Source organism: Tachyglossus aculeatus, chromosome 3 (assembly GCF_015852505.1).
Source record: "Tachyglossus aculeatus isolate mTacAcu1 chromosome 3, mTacAcu1.pri, whole genome shotgun sequence".
Taxonomy (NCBI): Eukaryota; Metazoa; Chordata; class Mammalia; order Monotremata; family Tachyglossidae; genus Tachyglossus; species Tachyglossus aculeatus.
This window is the reverse complement of record NC_052068.1, coordinates 66,548,964-66,564,484: the sequence shown is the minus strand read 5'-3', so window position 1 is coordinate 66,564,484 and position 15,521 is coordinate 66,548,964. Positions and strand designations below refer to the sequence as shown.

The 15,521-nt window shown below is 42.4% G+C and overlaps 1 protein-coding gene across 4 annotated transcripts in view; it reads left to right on the top strand.

Moving 5' to 3' along the window:
* Window positions 1–15,521, top strand: part of P4HA1 (prolyl 4-hydroxylase subunit alpha 1) — a 73,852-nt gene that overhangs the window by 23,954 nt on the left and 34,377 nt on the right. For all 4 annotated transcript variants that reach the window (XM_038743578.1, XM_038743575.1, XM_038743577.1 and 1 more), the window contains exons 2-5: window positions 2,293–2,402; window positions 3,461–3,557; window positions 7,302–7,453; window positions 15,131–15,268. In XM_038743578.1, coding sequence (XP_038599506.1) covers window positions 2,297–2,402; window positions 3,461–3,557; window positions 7,302–7,453; window positions 15,131–15,268 — 493 coding nt within the window. In that variant the 5' untranslated portion in view covers window positions 2,293–2,296. The remainder of the gene's footprint in view (window positions 1–2,292; window positions 2,403–3,460; window positions 3,558–7,301; window positions 7,454–15,130; window positions 15,269–15,521) is intronic.

Below are 15,521 nucleotides of genomic sequence, written 5' to 3'. Positions count from 1 at the left end.
CAACACAACAAATACACAACATTAGGCATTTTGAGCATATCAAACAGTGGTATTCATTGAGTGCTTACTATGTACAGAGCACTGCGCTAAGCACTTGGGAAAGTACAATGTAACAGAATTAGCAGACATGCTCCCTGCCCTTAGGAAGCATATGAAGTCTAGCAGCCAGTGATAGGTGCATCGTCAAGGCATTCTACGGCTACGTCTACTGGAGCAAGCTAATTTTAAGAGCCCTTTATCACCTAGCCCCTCCCTAATTAATAGTAATAATTATATTTGTAAAGCACTTACTATGTGCCAAGCACCGTTGTAAGTGCTGGGGAAGATCGCCCTATTTCCTTCCTCTCCAAACTCCTTGAGCGAGTCGTCTACACTTGCTATCTCAAATTCCCCTCCTCCAATTCTCTCCTGGACCCCTCCAATGTGGCTTCCATTACCTTCACTACACAGAAACTGCCCTCTCAAAGGTCACCAGTGACCTCCTTCTTGTCAATTCCAACAGCCTCTACTCCATCCCAATCTTCCTCAGCCTCTCAGCTGCCTTTGGCATTGTGGACCATCCCCTTCTGGAAATTTATCCAACCTTGGCTTCACTGACTCTGTCTTCTCTTGGTTCGCCTTATCTCTCTTGCTGTTCATTCTCAGTCTCCTTTGTGGGCTCCTCCTCTGCCTCCCACCCCGTAACTGGGGGGAGAGGTCCCTCAAGGTTCAGTTCTCAGTCCCCTCTTACTCTCCATTTACACTCACTCCCTTGGAGAACTCACTCACTCCCATGGCTTCAACTACCATCTCTCTGCAGGTGATAAATAATAAATAATAATAAATAATGATGGCATTTGTTAAGCGCTTACTATGTGCAAAGCACTGTTCTAAGCACTGGGGAGGATACAAGGTGAAAAGATTGTCCCACTTGGGGCTCACAGTCTTCATTTTACAGATGAGGGAACTGAGGCCCAGAGAAGTTAAGTGACTTGCCCAAGGTCACACAGCTGACATTTGGCGGAGCCGGGATTTGAACCCATGACCTCTGACTCCTAAGCCCGTGCTCTTTCTATTGAGCCAATCTACATCTCCTCCCCGATCTCTTTTTGTCTCTGTGTCTGTTTATCTCATCTCTTCTACTGCTACCCTCACTGTGCCTGAAGCTCAGCTGTCTTGCCCACAGCACTTATGTATATTTCTGTAATTTTATTTATTTGTATTATTGTCTGTCTCCCCCGCATTTGACTGTGAGCTCGTTGTGGTCAGGGAATGTCCCTGTTTATTATTGTTGTATTTTTCCTCGCACTCAGTACAGTGCTCTGCACACAGGAAGCACTTAATAAATATGATTGAATGAATACTGGTTAATCCAGTCAGACATAGCTTATGTTCCATATGAGAAGCAGCGTGGCTTAAGTGGAAAGAGCCCGGGCTTGGGAATCAGAGGTCATAGGTTCTAATCCCCACTCTGCCACTGATAATAATAATAATAATAACAATTATAGCATTTATTAAGCGCTTACTATGTGCAAAGCACTGTTCAGCTGTGTGGCTCTGGGCGAGTCACTTGACTTCTCTGTGCTTCAGTTACCTCATCTGGAAAATAGGGATTAAGACTGTGAGCCCCACGTGGGACAACCTGATTACCTTGTATCTATCCCAATACTTAGAACAGTGCTTAGCAAATAGTAAGCACTTAATAATTGCTATTATTATTGTTATTTGGGATTTTCAGTCGATGTAAGAAGAAGAACATGTATTTAATCCTCACTTTACATATGAGGAAACTGAAGCACAAAGAAGTTAAGTGACTTGCCCAAGTGGTAGAGCTGGAATTAGGGGAACTCGTAGAGGGACAACTTCTAGAAGGCAGGAATTGTCTATTAACCCTAATACACTTTCCCAAACACTTAATGTACACTTTGTACAAAGTAAGCACTTAAGTACAATGGGTTATCTGTAATACTGAAATATTTCCATTAATATGTCTGGATTTGTGGAAAGAGCATGGGCTTTGGAGTCAGAGGTCATGGGTTCAAATCCTAGCTCCGCCAATTGTCAGCTGTGTGACTTTGGACAAGTCACTTTACTTCTCTGGGCCTCAGTTACCTCATCTGTAAAACAGGGATTAAGACTGTGAGCCCCCCCATGGGACAACCTGATCACCTTGTAATCTCCCCAGCGCTTAGAACAGTGCTTTGCACATAGTAAGCGCTTAATAAATGCTATCATTATTATTATTATTTGTGCATAAACTATAAATATTACATAGCCAGGATTAAAATACTAATGGTGGTATTTCTTTTGTAGGTTTATGATGCCTTATAAAAACAAGACACCCATGGTGCTTTGGTGTATTTCATTTGTGGGATTTCTACTCCCACATTGTTTTGCCCACACAGACTTCTTCACGTCAATTGGTAAGGCATATTTATTACTATTTTCTTAAAGGCTTCCATTTTATAGTCCTATAAGATTTAATAAAAAAACTGTGACATTTTAAGTCCTGAAGTAGATGCAAGATAACTAGCTTTCCCTCTCTAACCCTTTTTTCTAAAGAAAAAATATTTGGCTCACCTGCTCTCCTCTCTTTTTCAAATTAAAGTTTATAATTTCTGAACTTTGAATGAAGTGTCCTCATAATTCTGTATCCACTTGAAACTTGTACTATGTAAATGTGATTGATCAAAATATATATGCTTAAAATGTAGAACTGGATGAGCTCTAAATCAGAATCTTTTTAGTTGAGAACCCTGCATGGGGCTTGCCCATTTTAGTTTTCTATAATTAGGGTAGGACCCACCAGGACGCGGAAACTAACAATAACAAAAAATATATATGATGCCTAATGCAGTCCCTTTAAAGTCACTTGCCCAAGCCTCAAAGTGAGCGTACCACAGTGTGTTCTGGTACATGAACCTCTTTCTAGAAACCCACCCCCCGGCACTTAACTCTCTTCTTAACATCAGCCATTATGGAGGATTTCTCATCCAGCGCCTCTGACTTGAGAACTGGAAGTTGAGTGTGGTGAGATGAATCGTTTCGGGGAGAGATTTGGCCCCTGCTGAAGAAAATTAGGCCCAGGACCAATGCAGGGATTGTTTTTCTTTGTTTTTTGTTAAACAAAATTCATTCTCATTCTTTTTCTCTCCCCCTTTTCTCTTCTCCCTCCTCCATTTCTCCCTCCTGCCCCTGACCCGAGCTGAAAAGACAATGTGCCAACATAACTTGAGCTTGCAAAATAGTGTTGTAGCTCGAGTGGAACTCCTGATCAGGAAGTCCTTGACATTTTTTTTTTTTTTTAATTTACCTACCAGGTGCTTCAAACTTCCTTCTCCACACCTTTTATTTTGCCAGTTAGCTTCTAAAAATGACTGCAACTCTTAATATGTGCCTCACACATTTACTTTGATATGTAAAATTCTTTGGGCATTGAAGGCTAGAGAGAGCTGTTAATTATTTATTACTTCTTTTTTAGGTCACATGACCGATCTGATTAACACAGAGAAAGACCTGGTGACTTCACTGAAGGACTATATTAAGGCGGAAGAGAGCAAGTTGGAACAAGTCAAAAAGTAAGCAGGGAGTTGGCAAATTAGCATTCAGTTGTAATTCCTGTCTGAGGCACAAGATACGTTCCTTAAGGCTAAACATACCTGAAGTATGTACTGTATTTTGTTTGGCTTGGAATACCATGTTGCAGCCTGCCAAAGGCGGGAGGACTGAGCCAAAAGGATAGGGAAATGCCTTCCTCCTAGTATATCAAGTATTCCTTTCGGAAACTAAAGTTGCCTCAATCCATTTATTGTTTAACTTTTGCAAATGGAGTTTCTAATACAAATTGAAATTGTACCAAACTCCTCAGTGGTATTTATGGAGCATTTTACTGTAGGCAGGGCAGAAGCTTACTCATTTCTAAATGTCTTAGATTTTATTTAAACGTTCATCATATAGCTCTCCTTCATATTTGAAGACAGCATCGGTAGTGACTCCAACTATGAGTGTATGCGTAATTACCTTATAGTAGCATTTTGCTAACATGTACGTGAAAGATGAGAGTTGTCTTACTGCTTCTGCTTAGATTTAAAGAGGAACTCTTCTGTCATTTCTGTAAACTATTGCTTTTTGTTATAGAAATAGAGGGATAGGTCCACACGCATTTTGGCTGGACAAATTGGCTATTGTATATTTCACAACAAATTATTTCCTAGGAAGTCTCCGATTCGATGCCCACTGGACACAATACATTGCATGAAGTGCTTGGGAAATGTTGTGGGGGGGAAAAAGCAGTTGGCAGCAAAGCTCTTATTTTCCCCTAATGTCTTAGAAGAGGTAGCTGAAAGGATTTCAGTTCCAGACCAAGTGAAGCAAGGTCAATGGGGAAGTCTGAAGTGTAGCAGGGTGACTTTTTTTTTTTGGGGGGGGGTGTGTGTGCGTGTGGTTTTGTTTTGAGATTCTCATCTCTCCTAAAACCTCACCATTCTTTTGGTCCCAGTAGTATGCAGCTTTGGTATCATCTTTGGTCCTTGTCCGTCTCATGAATTCAGTGTATCTCTCTAAATCTTGCTAGTATTACCACCACAGTATTTCCCAGATCACTCCACCCTCCCTTTTCACACTTTCTGATTTCTCAACTAGTTAACTGCATCAGTCTCTTTAGTTGACTGTCTGCCTCTGCTGCTTAGATCATCTTCCTAAAACATCTATCAGAACTAATAATAATAATGATTGTGGTATTTAAGTGCTTATTGGGTGCCAAGCACTGTACTAAGTGCTGGAATAGATAAAAGATAATCAGGTCCTACTTGGGGCTCACAGTTTAAGTAGGAGGGAGAACAGGTATTGAATCCCCATATTAGAAATGAAGAAATTGGGGCACAGAAGTTGTGACTTACCCAAGGTCATACAGCAGGGAAATGGCAGAACCAGGATTAGAACCCAAGTCCTCAGGTTCATTCTGTTTCCACTAGAGCACTCTGCTTGTCAACACATCACTCCCTAAACCTCCAATGGCTCCAAGACTCCCTACCATTTTTTAAAATAGTGTATGTTAAGCACTGTTCTAAACACTGGGGTAAATACAAGTTGATCAGGTCAGACAGTCCCTGTCCCACATGGGGTTCACAGTCTTAAGTAGGAGGGAGAAAAGAGAGAACCATAGCCTTAGATATCTAGTCTCTTCACCTGATACATCCCAGCCAACTGTACTGTGACTTGTTTATTTTCTGTACTCTTGCTATTAACAGTTGTATCTGCAATGTCATTAAGGGCTAGGGTCAAGTAGTGCTTTTATTGTACAATGCCTTTGGAAGAGTACATTGCCCACTGTTTACTCCATGTTTTATAATAATAATAGTAGTCTTGAGTGCTTACTATGTTCCAGGCAGTGTTCTAAGCACTGGGATAGATATAAGGTAAATCAGGTGGAGCACAGTCCCTGGGCCACTTAAGCCTCACAGTCTTAATCTCCATTTTACAGATGAGGAAATTGAGGCACAGAGAAGGGAAGTGACTTGCCCATGGTCACACAGCAGAAAAGTGGTGAAGGTGGAATTAGAACTCAGGACCTTCTGGCTCTCAGGCCCATGCTGTCTCCACTAGGCCATGCTGCTTCTCCTTTATCTAACTGGATGCAGCAAAATTCTAGGTGCTGAGGACTGAGAACACAAATTCATCCCAGTGTTTTATCTTTTTTTGCCTCTAAAAAAGCTTGGAAGAACAGTGAGGTGATTTGCCCATCATCTTCGTGGTTGAGGATATGCCTTCTGACATCACCGACTTTTCCCCTCTAATAATTCATGGACCTCTTGTCTGAATCAAAATCTTTATTGTGGTGATTTATTTATTTATTTTACTTGTACATATCTATTCTATTTATTTTATTTTGTTAGTATGTTTGGTTTTGTTCTCTGTCTCCCCCTTTTAGACTGTGAGCCCACTGTTGGGTAGGGACTGTCTCTATATGTTGCCAATTTGTACTTCCCAAGCGCTTAGTACAGTGCTCTGCACATAGTAAGCGCTCAATAAATACGATTGATGATGATAATGAGTTCTGTATATTTGCCATCTGTTGTGGAGTGTTCCCTCTATGGGTTTTGATTCATCAATCAGTATAATTTTTTTGAACACTTATTCTGTAATAAGTGCTTGGGAGAGTACATTAGAGCGAGTCAGTGGGATCCCTGCCATTAGGACCTTGCAATCTAGAGAGGGAGTCAAATACTAAAATTCATTACAGGTATGGGAAGCAACAGAGGTTAAAGATATCTATCTATAAAACTTTTGTAAATGGAGTTTCGATTACAAATTGAAACTGTATCAAACCCTTCAGTGGTATTTATGGAGCACTTTACCAATGGCAGGGCAAAAGCTTACTCATTCTAAATGTCTTAGATTTTATTTAAGCATTCATTGTGTAGCTTTCCTTCATTTTTGAAGACAGCATTGATATATATGCACGTACATATATGCGGGATGAGGGGAAGGAGTCTGTTGTGTTACCTCGGGCAGCAGCGTGGCTCAGTGGAAAGAGCACGGGCTTGGGAGTCAGAGGTCCTGGGTTCTAATCCTGGCTCCACCACTTGTCAGCTGTGTGACTTGGGGAAAGTTGCTTAACCTCCCTGTGCCTCAGTTACCTCATGTGTAAAATGGGAATTGAGACTGTGAGCCCCACGAGGGGCAACCTGATAACCTTGTGTCTACCTAGCACGCAGTGCTTAGCACATAGTAAGTGCTTAATAAGTACCATCATTATTAAATACCATTGATTTATTGATAGTGTGCAAACTGGGGTGTAGCAAACCCGTCAGTGGGCATCCCCCCTGTAGTGGTGTTGGATTTGTTAATTCCATGTTGGATTTTTCATCCGGTGTGGCTCTGTCTTGAAGAGTTCTAATCTTTTGTTTTGGCTTTCCGTATATAATAATAAAGATGGTATTTGTTAAGCGCTACTATGTGCCAAGCACTGTTCTAAGTACTGGGGTATGGCTCTGAGACCCAGGGAGAACCTGGATCATAGTTTCAGCACTGAAACTAGCCTCTACTGTGCGACTGTGGGCAAGTTGCCCAACCTCTCTATAAAATAGTAATATCTGTATCTTCCAACCTCACAGCAGGGTTGATGTGAAGGCAGAAATAGGTGATATATGAAAATACTTGGAAAACTAAAGTGCTATATACATGGCAAGTATGATCTACTGGATTATGGTGGCCTTTTAATCCCTTTCACTTAGAGGACACATTAGGGAATGTACTGTATTTAAAGCAGTTTAAAGTGCTAAATTTTCTAAATATGTGTTGTTTTTCTTCTCTGTCTATAGGTGGGCCGAGAAGTTAGACCTGCTAACTAGCACGGCTACTAAGGACCCAGAGGGATTCCTGGGGCACCCTGTGAATGCGTTCAAGCTAATGAAACGACTCAATACCGAGTGGGGGGAGCTGGAGAATCTGGTCCTTAAAGACATGTCGGACGGTAAGTGGGAGACTACTTTCTGAACAACGAAGATGAGATGTTACTATTTTCTAGTTGGTGCTTCCAAAGCACAAATCCAGCTGGAACTGTAAACAAAATATTGAGCAGGCATACTTTGAATGACCAGAATTATTTTTCTTTTAACTCTCGCGTCGCAATTGACTAGATAACATTAAGCTTCTCCGATGCTTATTTTCAGAAACCCAGTGACTTTTAATATTAATCAATCAATCAATCGTATTTATTGAGCACTTACTATGTGCAGAGCACTGTACTAAGTGCTTAGGAAGTACAAATTGGCAACATATAGAGACAGTCCCTACCCAACAGTGGGCTCACAGTCTAAAAGGGGCTCACAGTCTAATATCAGTGTCTCTGACGCTGACAGTGTTTTTGCATGTGACTGAATGTGATGATAAATAAACAAGTTAAGAACTCTGAAAGCTACAAAGTTGAAGTCCTGAGGGTGGCAAGTAAATAGTTTGAATTGGGCACCTGCTGTGGGGACGAGATCTGACTTGATCACGATGTTGAGGACAACTTTTCTCCAGGAGTTCCTCAGTTCCATTCTTATTTTGAAACAAAAACAGGATCTTTGGTAACATGGTCTTCTGATCCTGGCATGGAATTTATTTATCTATATTAATGTCTGTCTCCCCCTCTAGGCTCTAGGGAATGTTTGTTGTTGTACTGTACTCTCCCAAGCGCTTAGTACAGTGCTTTGCACACAGTAAGTGCTCAGTAAATATGACTGAATGCAGGACTCATACCTTTCGTGTGATGGCAACATTCCAATAATAATAATGATGGTATTTGTTAAGCGCTTACTATATGCCATGCACTGTTCTAAGCACAAGATAAAACTTTTAATTTTGTAAATAACTTCTAGCTGTTAAAAAACTCAAATGTTTACTATAAAATTAAGTACTAAAACAGAGTGGAGGTGGGAAGGAGAAAGAAAATCTGTGATTTATGAGTTAAACAGCTATGTAGTGGACTACGTGCATTAAAGAAATAGCAAAATACACGAACTAAGCTATTCCCAGAATAGTAACTCCTGTATTCTAAATTGATTAGTGTTGCAACTACACACTTTGCCTTTTAGGGAAAAAAATAGATTTTTGGTACAATTATCCCTGTTTCATTGCATCTTTTGCTGTCCTGATACATCGTCAAACTTGAGCAAACTGTGAACAGTGTTCTTTTATTGGGTGGTCAGTAATAGGCCTCTCACTTAGTAATGTTATTAAAAAAAAATGGAGATTTTCTTTTTAAAGAGTTTTTCATGGGAATTAGGGCCCAGGCAATGACCTTAAAGTGCTCTCACCCCATTCTCATTATAGAACAGTCAATCAATCAGTGGTATTTGAGTGCTTACTTGGTGCAAAGCATTGTACTAAGCAATTGGCAGAGTACAATATAACATTCCCTGCCTACAATGAGCTTTCAGTCTAGAAGCAGAGACATCCATTAATAGAAATAATGGATCTGTACATCAGTGCTAAGGGGTGAATACCAAGGGTACAGATCCCAAGTACGTAGATGACCCAGAAGGGAGAGGGAGTTGGGGAAACAGGGGTGGGGGCTTAATCGGGGAAGGCCTCTTAAAGGAGATGGACGCTTAATAAGTCTTTGAAGATGGGGAGAGTGGTGGTGTGGCATATATGGAGGGGAAGGGAGTTCCAGGCCAGGGGGAGGATATGGGAAAGGGGTTGGCGTACAGTGAGCCAGCTGGCGCTGGAGGAGTGAAGTGTACTGTAGGACATCTGTAAGGTAAGGGAGGGCGAGCTAAACAAATAGGGGGGCAACTGTAGAAATAGGTTTTCGTAAATGGATTCCCCCCCGTCCCATGCAGTAGTCTTCAGACTAGAAATTCTCGGTGAATTTTTTTTTTATGGCATTTATTAAGCGCTTACTATGTGCAGAGCACTGTTCTAAGCGCTGGGGAATTTACAAGGTGATCAGGTTGTCCCCCATGGGGTTCACAGTGTTAATCCCTATTTTACAGATGAGGTAACTGAGGCCCAGAGAAGTTAAGTGACTTGCCCAAAGTCACACAGCTGATGAGTGGTGGAGCCGGGATTTGAACTCATGACCTCTGACTCCAAAGCCCAGGCTCTTTCCACTGAGCCATGCTGCTTCTCTGTAGCCACACTGCTTCTCTGAATTAAATATGACAGTTAAGGTTGTTGCGTTCAAACCATGTAATCAATCAATCAATCAATCGTATTTATTGAGCGCTTACTATGTGCAGAGCACTGTACTAAGCGCTTGGGAAGTACAAATTGGCATCACATAGAGATGTAAAGTTTGTGTAATGAAGAACTAACCCTGAAATGCGATCCACGGCATTTTATTCTGCTCTAAACAAACTGAAAAGACATTAGTGCTATCAACCTAGCTACACTAATCATCATCATCAATCGTATTTATTGAGTGCTTACTTTGTGCAGAGCACTGTACAAAGTACAGTGGCTTGGGAAGTACAAATTGGCATCATATAGAGACAGTCCCTACCCAACAGTGGGCTCACAGTCTAAAAGGGGGAGACAGAGAACAAAACCAAACATACTAACAAAATAAAATAAATAGAATAGATATGTACAAGTAAAATAAATAGAGTAATAAATATGTACAAACATATGTACATATATACAGGTGCTGTGGGGAAGGGAAGGAGGTAAGATGGGGGGATGGAGAGGGGGAGATTGAGACAGCCGAAAGAGATGACCAGATCATTACAGTCTGTACAGGAGGGAAACTGATAAGAACCGTGGGGCTTTGCTCTAAAAAAACTGAACAGGTTAGGCCTGATGGCATAGTTTCTCTTTTATAGGATAAAGGAAAAGAAGCTATATGAAGCTTTTGGATTTTTTGTTTTTGTTTGTCTCCTACCCCTCTCCTACTCCCAGGTAATAAAGATATGAGGCTTGAGGAGTATTTTAAGGTACTGTCTGGGCAAGTAGGCGGAGATCAACTCACAAGTGTACCAACCCATCCAACTTTCAGTTAACAATTGTGACAGTGCATCAGAACATTAAAGGAGCATACAGTACTAACGTGTGGTAACTGGGAAGCAAGTGAAACAGATGCCCAGATGTAGTGGCTAAAGGGAGGCCGGAATAATAATAATTATGATATTTGTTAAGCACATACTGAAAGGCCTAGAGTGACCCATACTTCCACTCTGCTGCCTCTGGTTTCCAGTAATGACCCCTCCTCTTGGGTAAGCCCATTGTGGGCAGGGAACACACAGAGAAGCAGCGTGGCTTAGTGGAAAGAGCACAGGCTTGGGAGTCAGAGGTCGTGGGTTCTAATCCCAGCTCTGCCACTTGTCAGTTGTGTGATTTTGGGCAAGTAACTTAACTTCTCTGGGCCTCAGTTACCTCATCTGTAAAATGGGGATTAAGACTGTGAGCCCCACGTGGGACAACTTGACACATAGTAAGCGCTTAACAAACACTATTATTATTATTATTATTACCGACTCTGATAATTGTACCCTCCCAAGCTCTTATTACAGTGCTCTGCACTCAGTAGGAACTTAATAAATGTAAAAGTTTGATCCCCATGACCTTCTTTATTCTATATCTAAATCCTTTTCCTGTGGATGCCACAGAGAGGATGGATACAGAAGTTTCCCAGGCCTTGGCTGTTCCCCTCCCCTGGGCTGCCCCAGTTGAAGAAGCCATTCCTGCCGGGGCTTTCAAGTTCAGGGGTTCAGGCTGTGCATCGAAGAGTCAACCTCCTGACCACTGCTTTATCCAGGCTTGTTATATGAAAAAGGTCTCCTGAGGAATAAGGTAGACCTTCAACTGAAATATAAACAGAGATTCTCTTTTTAGGTATGGTGGCAGCAGTTTTATGTGGGGTTTTTTTGTTCCTTTACAGCATACAGTTTTCATTCCAGCTTCTTTAAAAAAAAAAATTCAGCAGGTTGTGGTAGACATTTTAATATCTTCCTGTCAGCTTCCCAAGGAAAATTTTCATGTCTGGAGTTGGGTGTTAATTAAAAGTAAAGGGATCCATTTCATTTTGAGATTTCTCAGCTGCCATTATCATGCGTTTTACAAAATGTTTGACCTTCTGGTGGGTGAAATAGGGCACTGATTTTTTTCATAGTTGTAACCAAAAACGCCTCTCTTCTACAATAATATTTAGTAAAGGGGAATGTGGATGATGATGATGGTGGCATTTATTAAGCGCTTACTATGTGCAAAGCACTGTTCTAAGCGCTGGGGAGGTTGCAAGGTGATCAGGTTGTCCCACGGGGGCTCACAGTCTTAATCCCCATTTTACAGATGAGGTAACTGAGGCACAGAGAAGTGAAGTGACTTGCCCAAAGTCACACAGCTGACAATTGGCAGAGGCAGGATTTGAACCCATGACCTCTGATTCCAAAGCCTGTGCTCCTTCCACTGAGCCATGCCGGTGTATGTTTATTACAAGTTCTTGTTACCTCTTTCCTAATATTTAATAAACATACTTACCTAGACTAAGCCCTCTGTGGGACAGGGACTGTGTCCAACCTGATTTAACTTGTACAGACCTCAAACGTAGTAAGCGCTTAACAGATACCATAGTAATAATGTATCACACTTTTTTTCCTCCTGCTGTCTTTATGCCCACTAGTTCAAGACTATACAAACAGTAGGAGCTCAGAACTACTTGAAAATGTTTGTATCAGGCAAATTAAATACTACTTTCCTATCAATTCTGTGCAGTCTCTAATATTCATCATCAGTGGTATTGAGTACTTACAATGTGCAGAGCACTGTATTAAGCGATTGGGAGAGTACAATAGGACAAAGTTGTCAGACACATTCCCTGCGCACAACAAGCCTACATTAATGACAAAAAGCTCCTTACCATTGGCTTTAAAGGTGACTCAATCACCTTGCCCCCTCCTACCTCACCTCACTACTCTCCTACAACCCAGCCCGCACACTTCACTCCTCTGATGCTAACCTTCTCACTGTGCCTCCATCTCACCATCCATTCCTCGCCCACATCCTGCCTCTGGCCTGGAACGCCCTCCCTCCTCAAATCTGACAATTATTCTCCCCCACTTCAAGCCCTTGTTGAAGGCACATCTCCTCCAAGAGGTCTTCCATGACTAAGCCCCTCCGCTTTCCTCTTCTCCCTCTCCCTTCTGCATTGCCCTGACTTGCTCCCTTTGTTCTCCCACCCTCCCCATTCCCACAGCACTTATGTACATATCTGTAACTTATAATTTATATTAATTTATAATATGTCTCTCCCCCCACCCCCAGACTGTAAGCTCAGTCTGTTTTATTGTTGTATTGTACTTTCCCAAGCACTAGCAGCAGTGTGGCTCAGTGTAAAGAGCACGGGCTTTGGAGTCTGAGGTCATGGGTTTGAATCCCGGCTCCGCCACATGCCTGCTGTGTGACCTTGGGCAAGTCACTTCACTTCTCTGAGCCTGTTACCTCATCTGTAACATCAGGACATCTCCATCTGGATGTCCGCCCGCCACCTAAAGCTCAACATGTCGAAGACTGAGCTCCTTGTCTTCCCTCCCAAACCTTGTCCTCTCCCTGACTTTCCCATCTCTGTTGACGGCACTACCCTCCTTCCCGTCTCACAAACCCGCAACCTTGGTGTCATCCTCGACTCCGCTCTCTCATTCACCCCTCACATCCAAGCCGTCACCAAAACCTGCCGGTCTCAGCTCCGCAACATTGCCAAGATCCGCCCTTTCCTCTCCATCCAAACCGCTACCCTGCTAATTCAAGCTCTCATCCTATCCCGTCTGGACTACTGCACTAGCCTTCTCTCTGATCTCCCATCCTCGTGTCTCTCTCCACTTCAATCCATACTTCATGCTGCTGCCCGGATTATCTTTGTCCAGAAACGCTCTGGACATATCACTCCCCTCCTCAAAAACCTCCAATGGCTACCGATCAATCTGCGCATCAAGCAGAAACTCCTCACCCTGGGCTTCAAGGCTGTCCATCCCCTCGCCCCCTCCTACCTCACCTCCCTTCTCTCCTTCTACTGCCCAGCCCGCACCCTCTGCTCCTCTGCCGCTAATCTCCTCACCGTACCTCGCTCTCGCCTGTCCCGCCATCGACCCCCGGCCCACGTCATCCCCCGGGCCTGGAATGCCCTCCCTCTGCCCATCCGCCAAGCTAGCTCTCTTCCTCCCTTCAAGGCCCTGCTGAGAGCTCACCTCCTCCAGGAGGCCTTCCCAGACTGAGCCCCTTCTTTCCTCTCCCCCTCGTCCCCCTCTCCATCCCCCCGTCTTACCTCCTTCCCTTCCCCACAGCACCTGTATATATGTATATATGGTTGTACATATTTATTACTCTATTTATTTATTTATTTATTTTACTTGTACATTTCTATCCTACTTATTTTATTTTGTTGGTATGTTTGGTTCTGTTCTCTGTCTCCCCCTTTTAGACTGTGAGCCCACTGTTGGGTAGGGACTGTCTCTATGTGATGCCAATTTGTACTTCCCAAGCGCTTAGTACAGTGCTCTGCACATAGTAAGCGCTCAATAAATACGATTGATTGATTGATCTGTAAAATGGGGATTAAGACTGTGAGCCCCATGTGGGACAACCTGATCACCTTGTATCCCCCCAGCGCTTAGAACAGTGCTTTGCATCATCATCAATCGTATTTATTGAACGCTTACTATGTGCAGAGCACTGTACTAAGCGCTTGGGAAGTACAAATTGGCAACATATAGAGACAGTCCCTACCCAACAGTGGGCTCACAGTCTAAAAGACTGCACATAGAAAGCGCTTAACAAATGCCATCATCATCATCATCATCATCATCATCACTAGTACACTACTTTGCACACAGTAAGTGCTCAAATACAATTGAATGAATGAATAATGATGATGAAAGGCTTTTTTCCCCCCCTCATAGGTGCACATAGCTCTTATTATCTGATAATTATTGGTACTAGATCTTGTTGACCTAAAGTTCATCATTAACCATCTTGTTCTTCACTTGCAGAAGTTTTTTTGTGGGGGCACAGGGGGTGTTTGGTGAGAGAGGGTTTGGTTTTTGTTGTGGTGTTCATGGTATTTATTAAGCGGTTACTGTGTCAACACTGTTCTAAGCCCTGGGGAAGATACAAGTTTTATTAAGTTGGACACAGATCCTCTCCCACATGGGACTTTCACTCTAGGAGGGAGTAGAATTGAGAATCCTATTTTAAAGGTGAGGAAACTGAGGTACAGAGAAGTTAAATGCCTTGCCCAAGATGACACGGCAAACAATTGGCAGAGACATGATTCAAACTCAGGTCCTCTGACTCCTAGGTCTGAACTGTTTCCACCAGGCCACGCAGCTTCCATGGGATAGTGCTAGCTTCTCTCTTAGCATCTCAGCTATCAATCCCTGTTAATTCTGGGCACAAGTAGTGTACAGCAGAAATAAATCCAAAACTTCTTGGGCTGTGTTAAATGTGCTTGTAGGTTTTCTTTTTTGTTTTTGATACGGAATCATTTTTTTCAACTCATTCACCTTAATTACCTATCAAACACTTCAGGAGACGAATGGAAACCAACTCCTCTTTTTTTAAAAAAAAAACAACAAACAAACCTTCTTTTCTCATGTAATGTTAGACATGGATATGTAAAAACTGCCTAGGGAATCAGACCTGACTACCTTCATGTTTTTTTTTTTCTTCCAAGGATTCATCTCCAACCTGACCATTCAGAGACAGTATTTCCCAAATGATGAAGATCAGACTGGGGCAGCCAAAGCGTTGCTCCGACTCCAGGACACTTACAATTTGGATACAGATACCATCTCAAAGGGTAATCTTCCAGGTAAAATGAGTTTATGCTTACTCAAAACATCTGACACCTAGCTAATCTGCCCTGTCCATTAATATGAGAGTTGTGAAAAGCAGTGTTGTAGTAGTGCTGAGGGCAAGAGAGCCTCTTACTTTGAACATGGACTTTAACAAACTGTTAGCGTATAGCTAAACGGCCAAATCATTTCTGCAGTAGCGGGGGAGAATAAAAATTTACTGATACCCATTCGTAGTTTTTCAGCTCCAGAAAATCCACTGATAGTTTT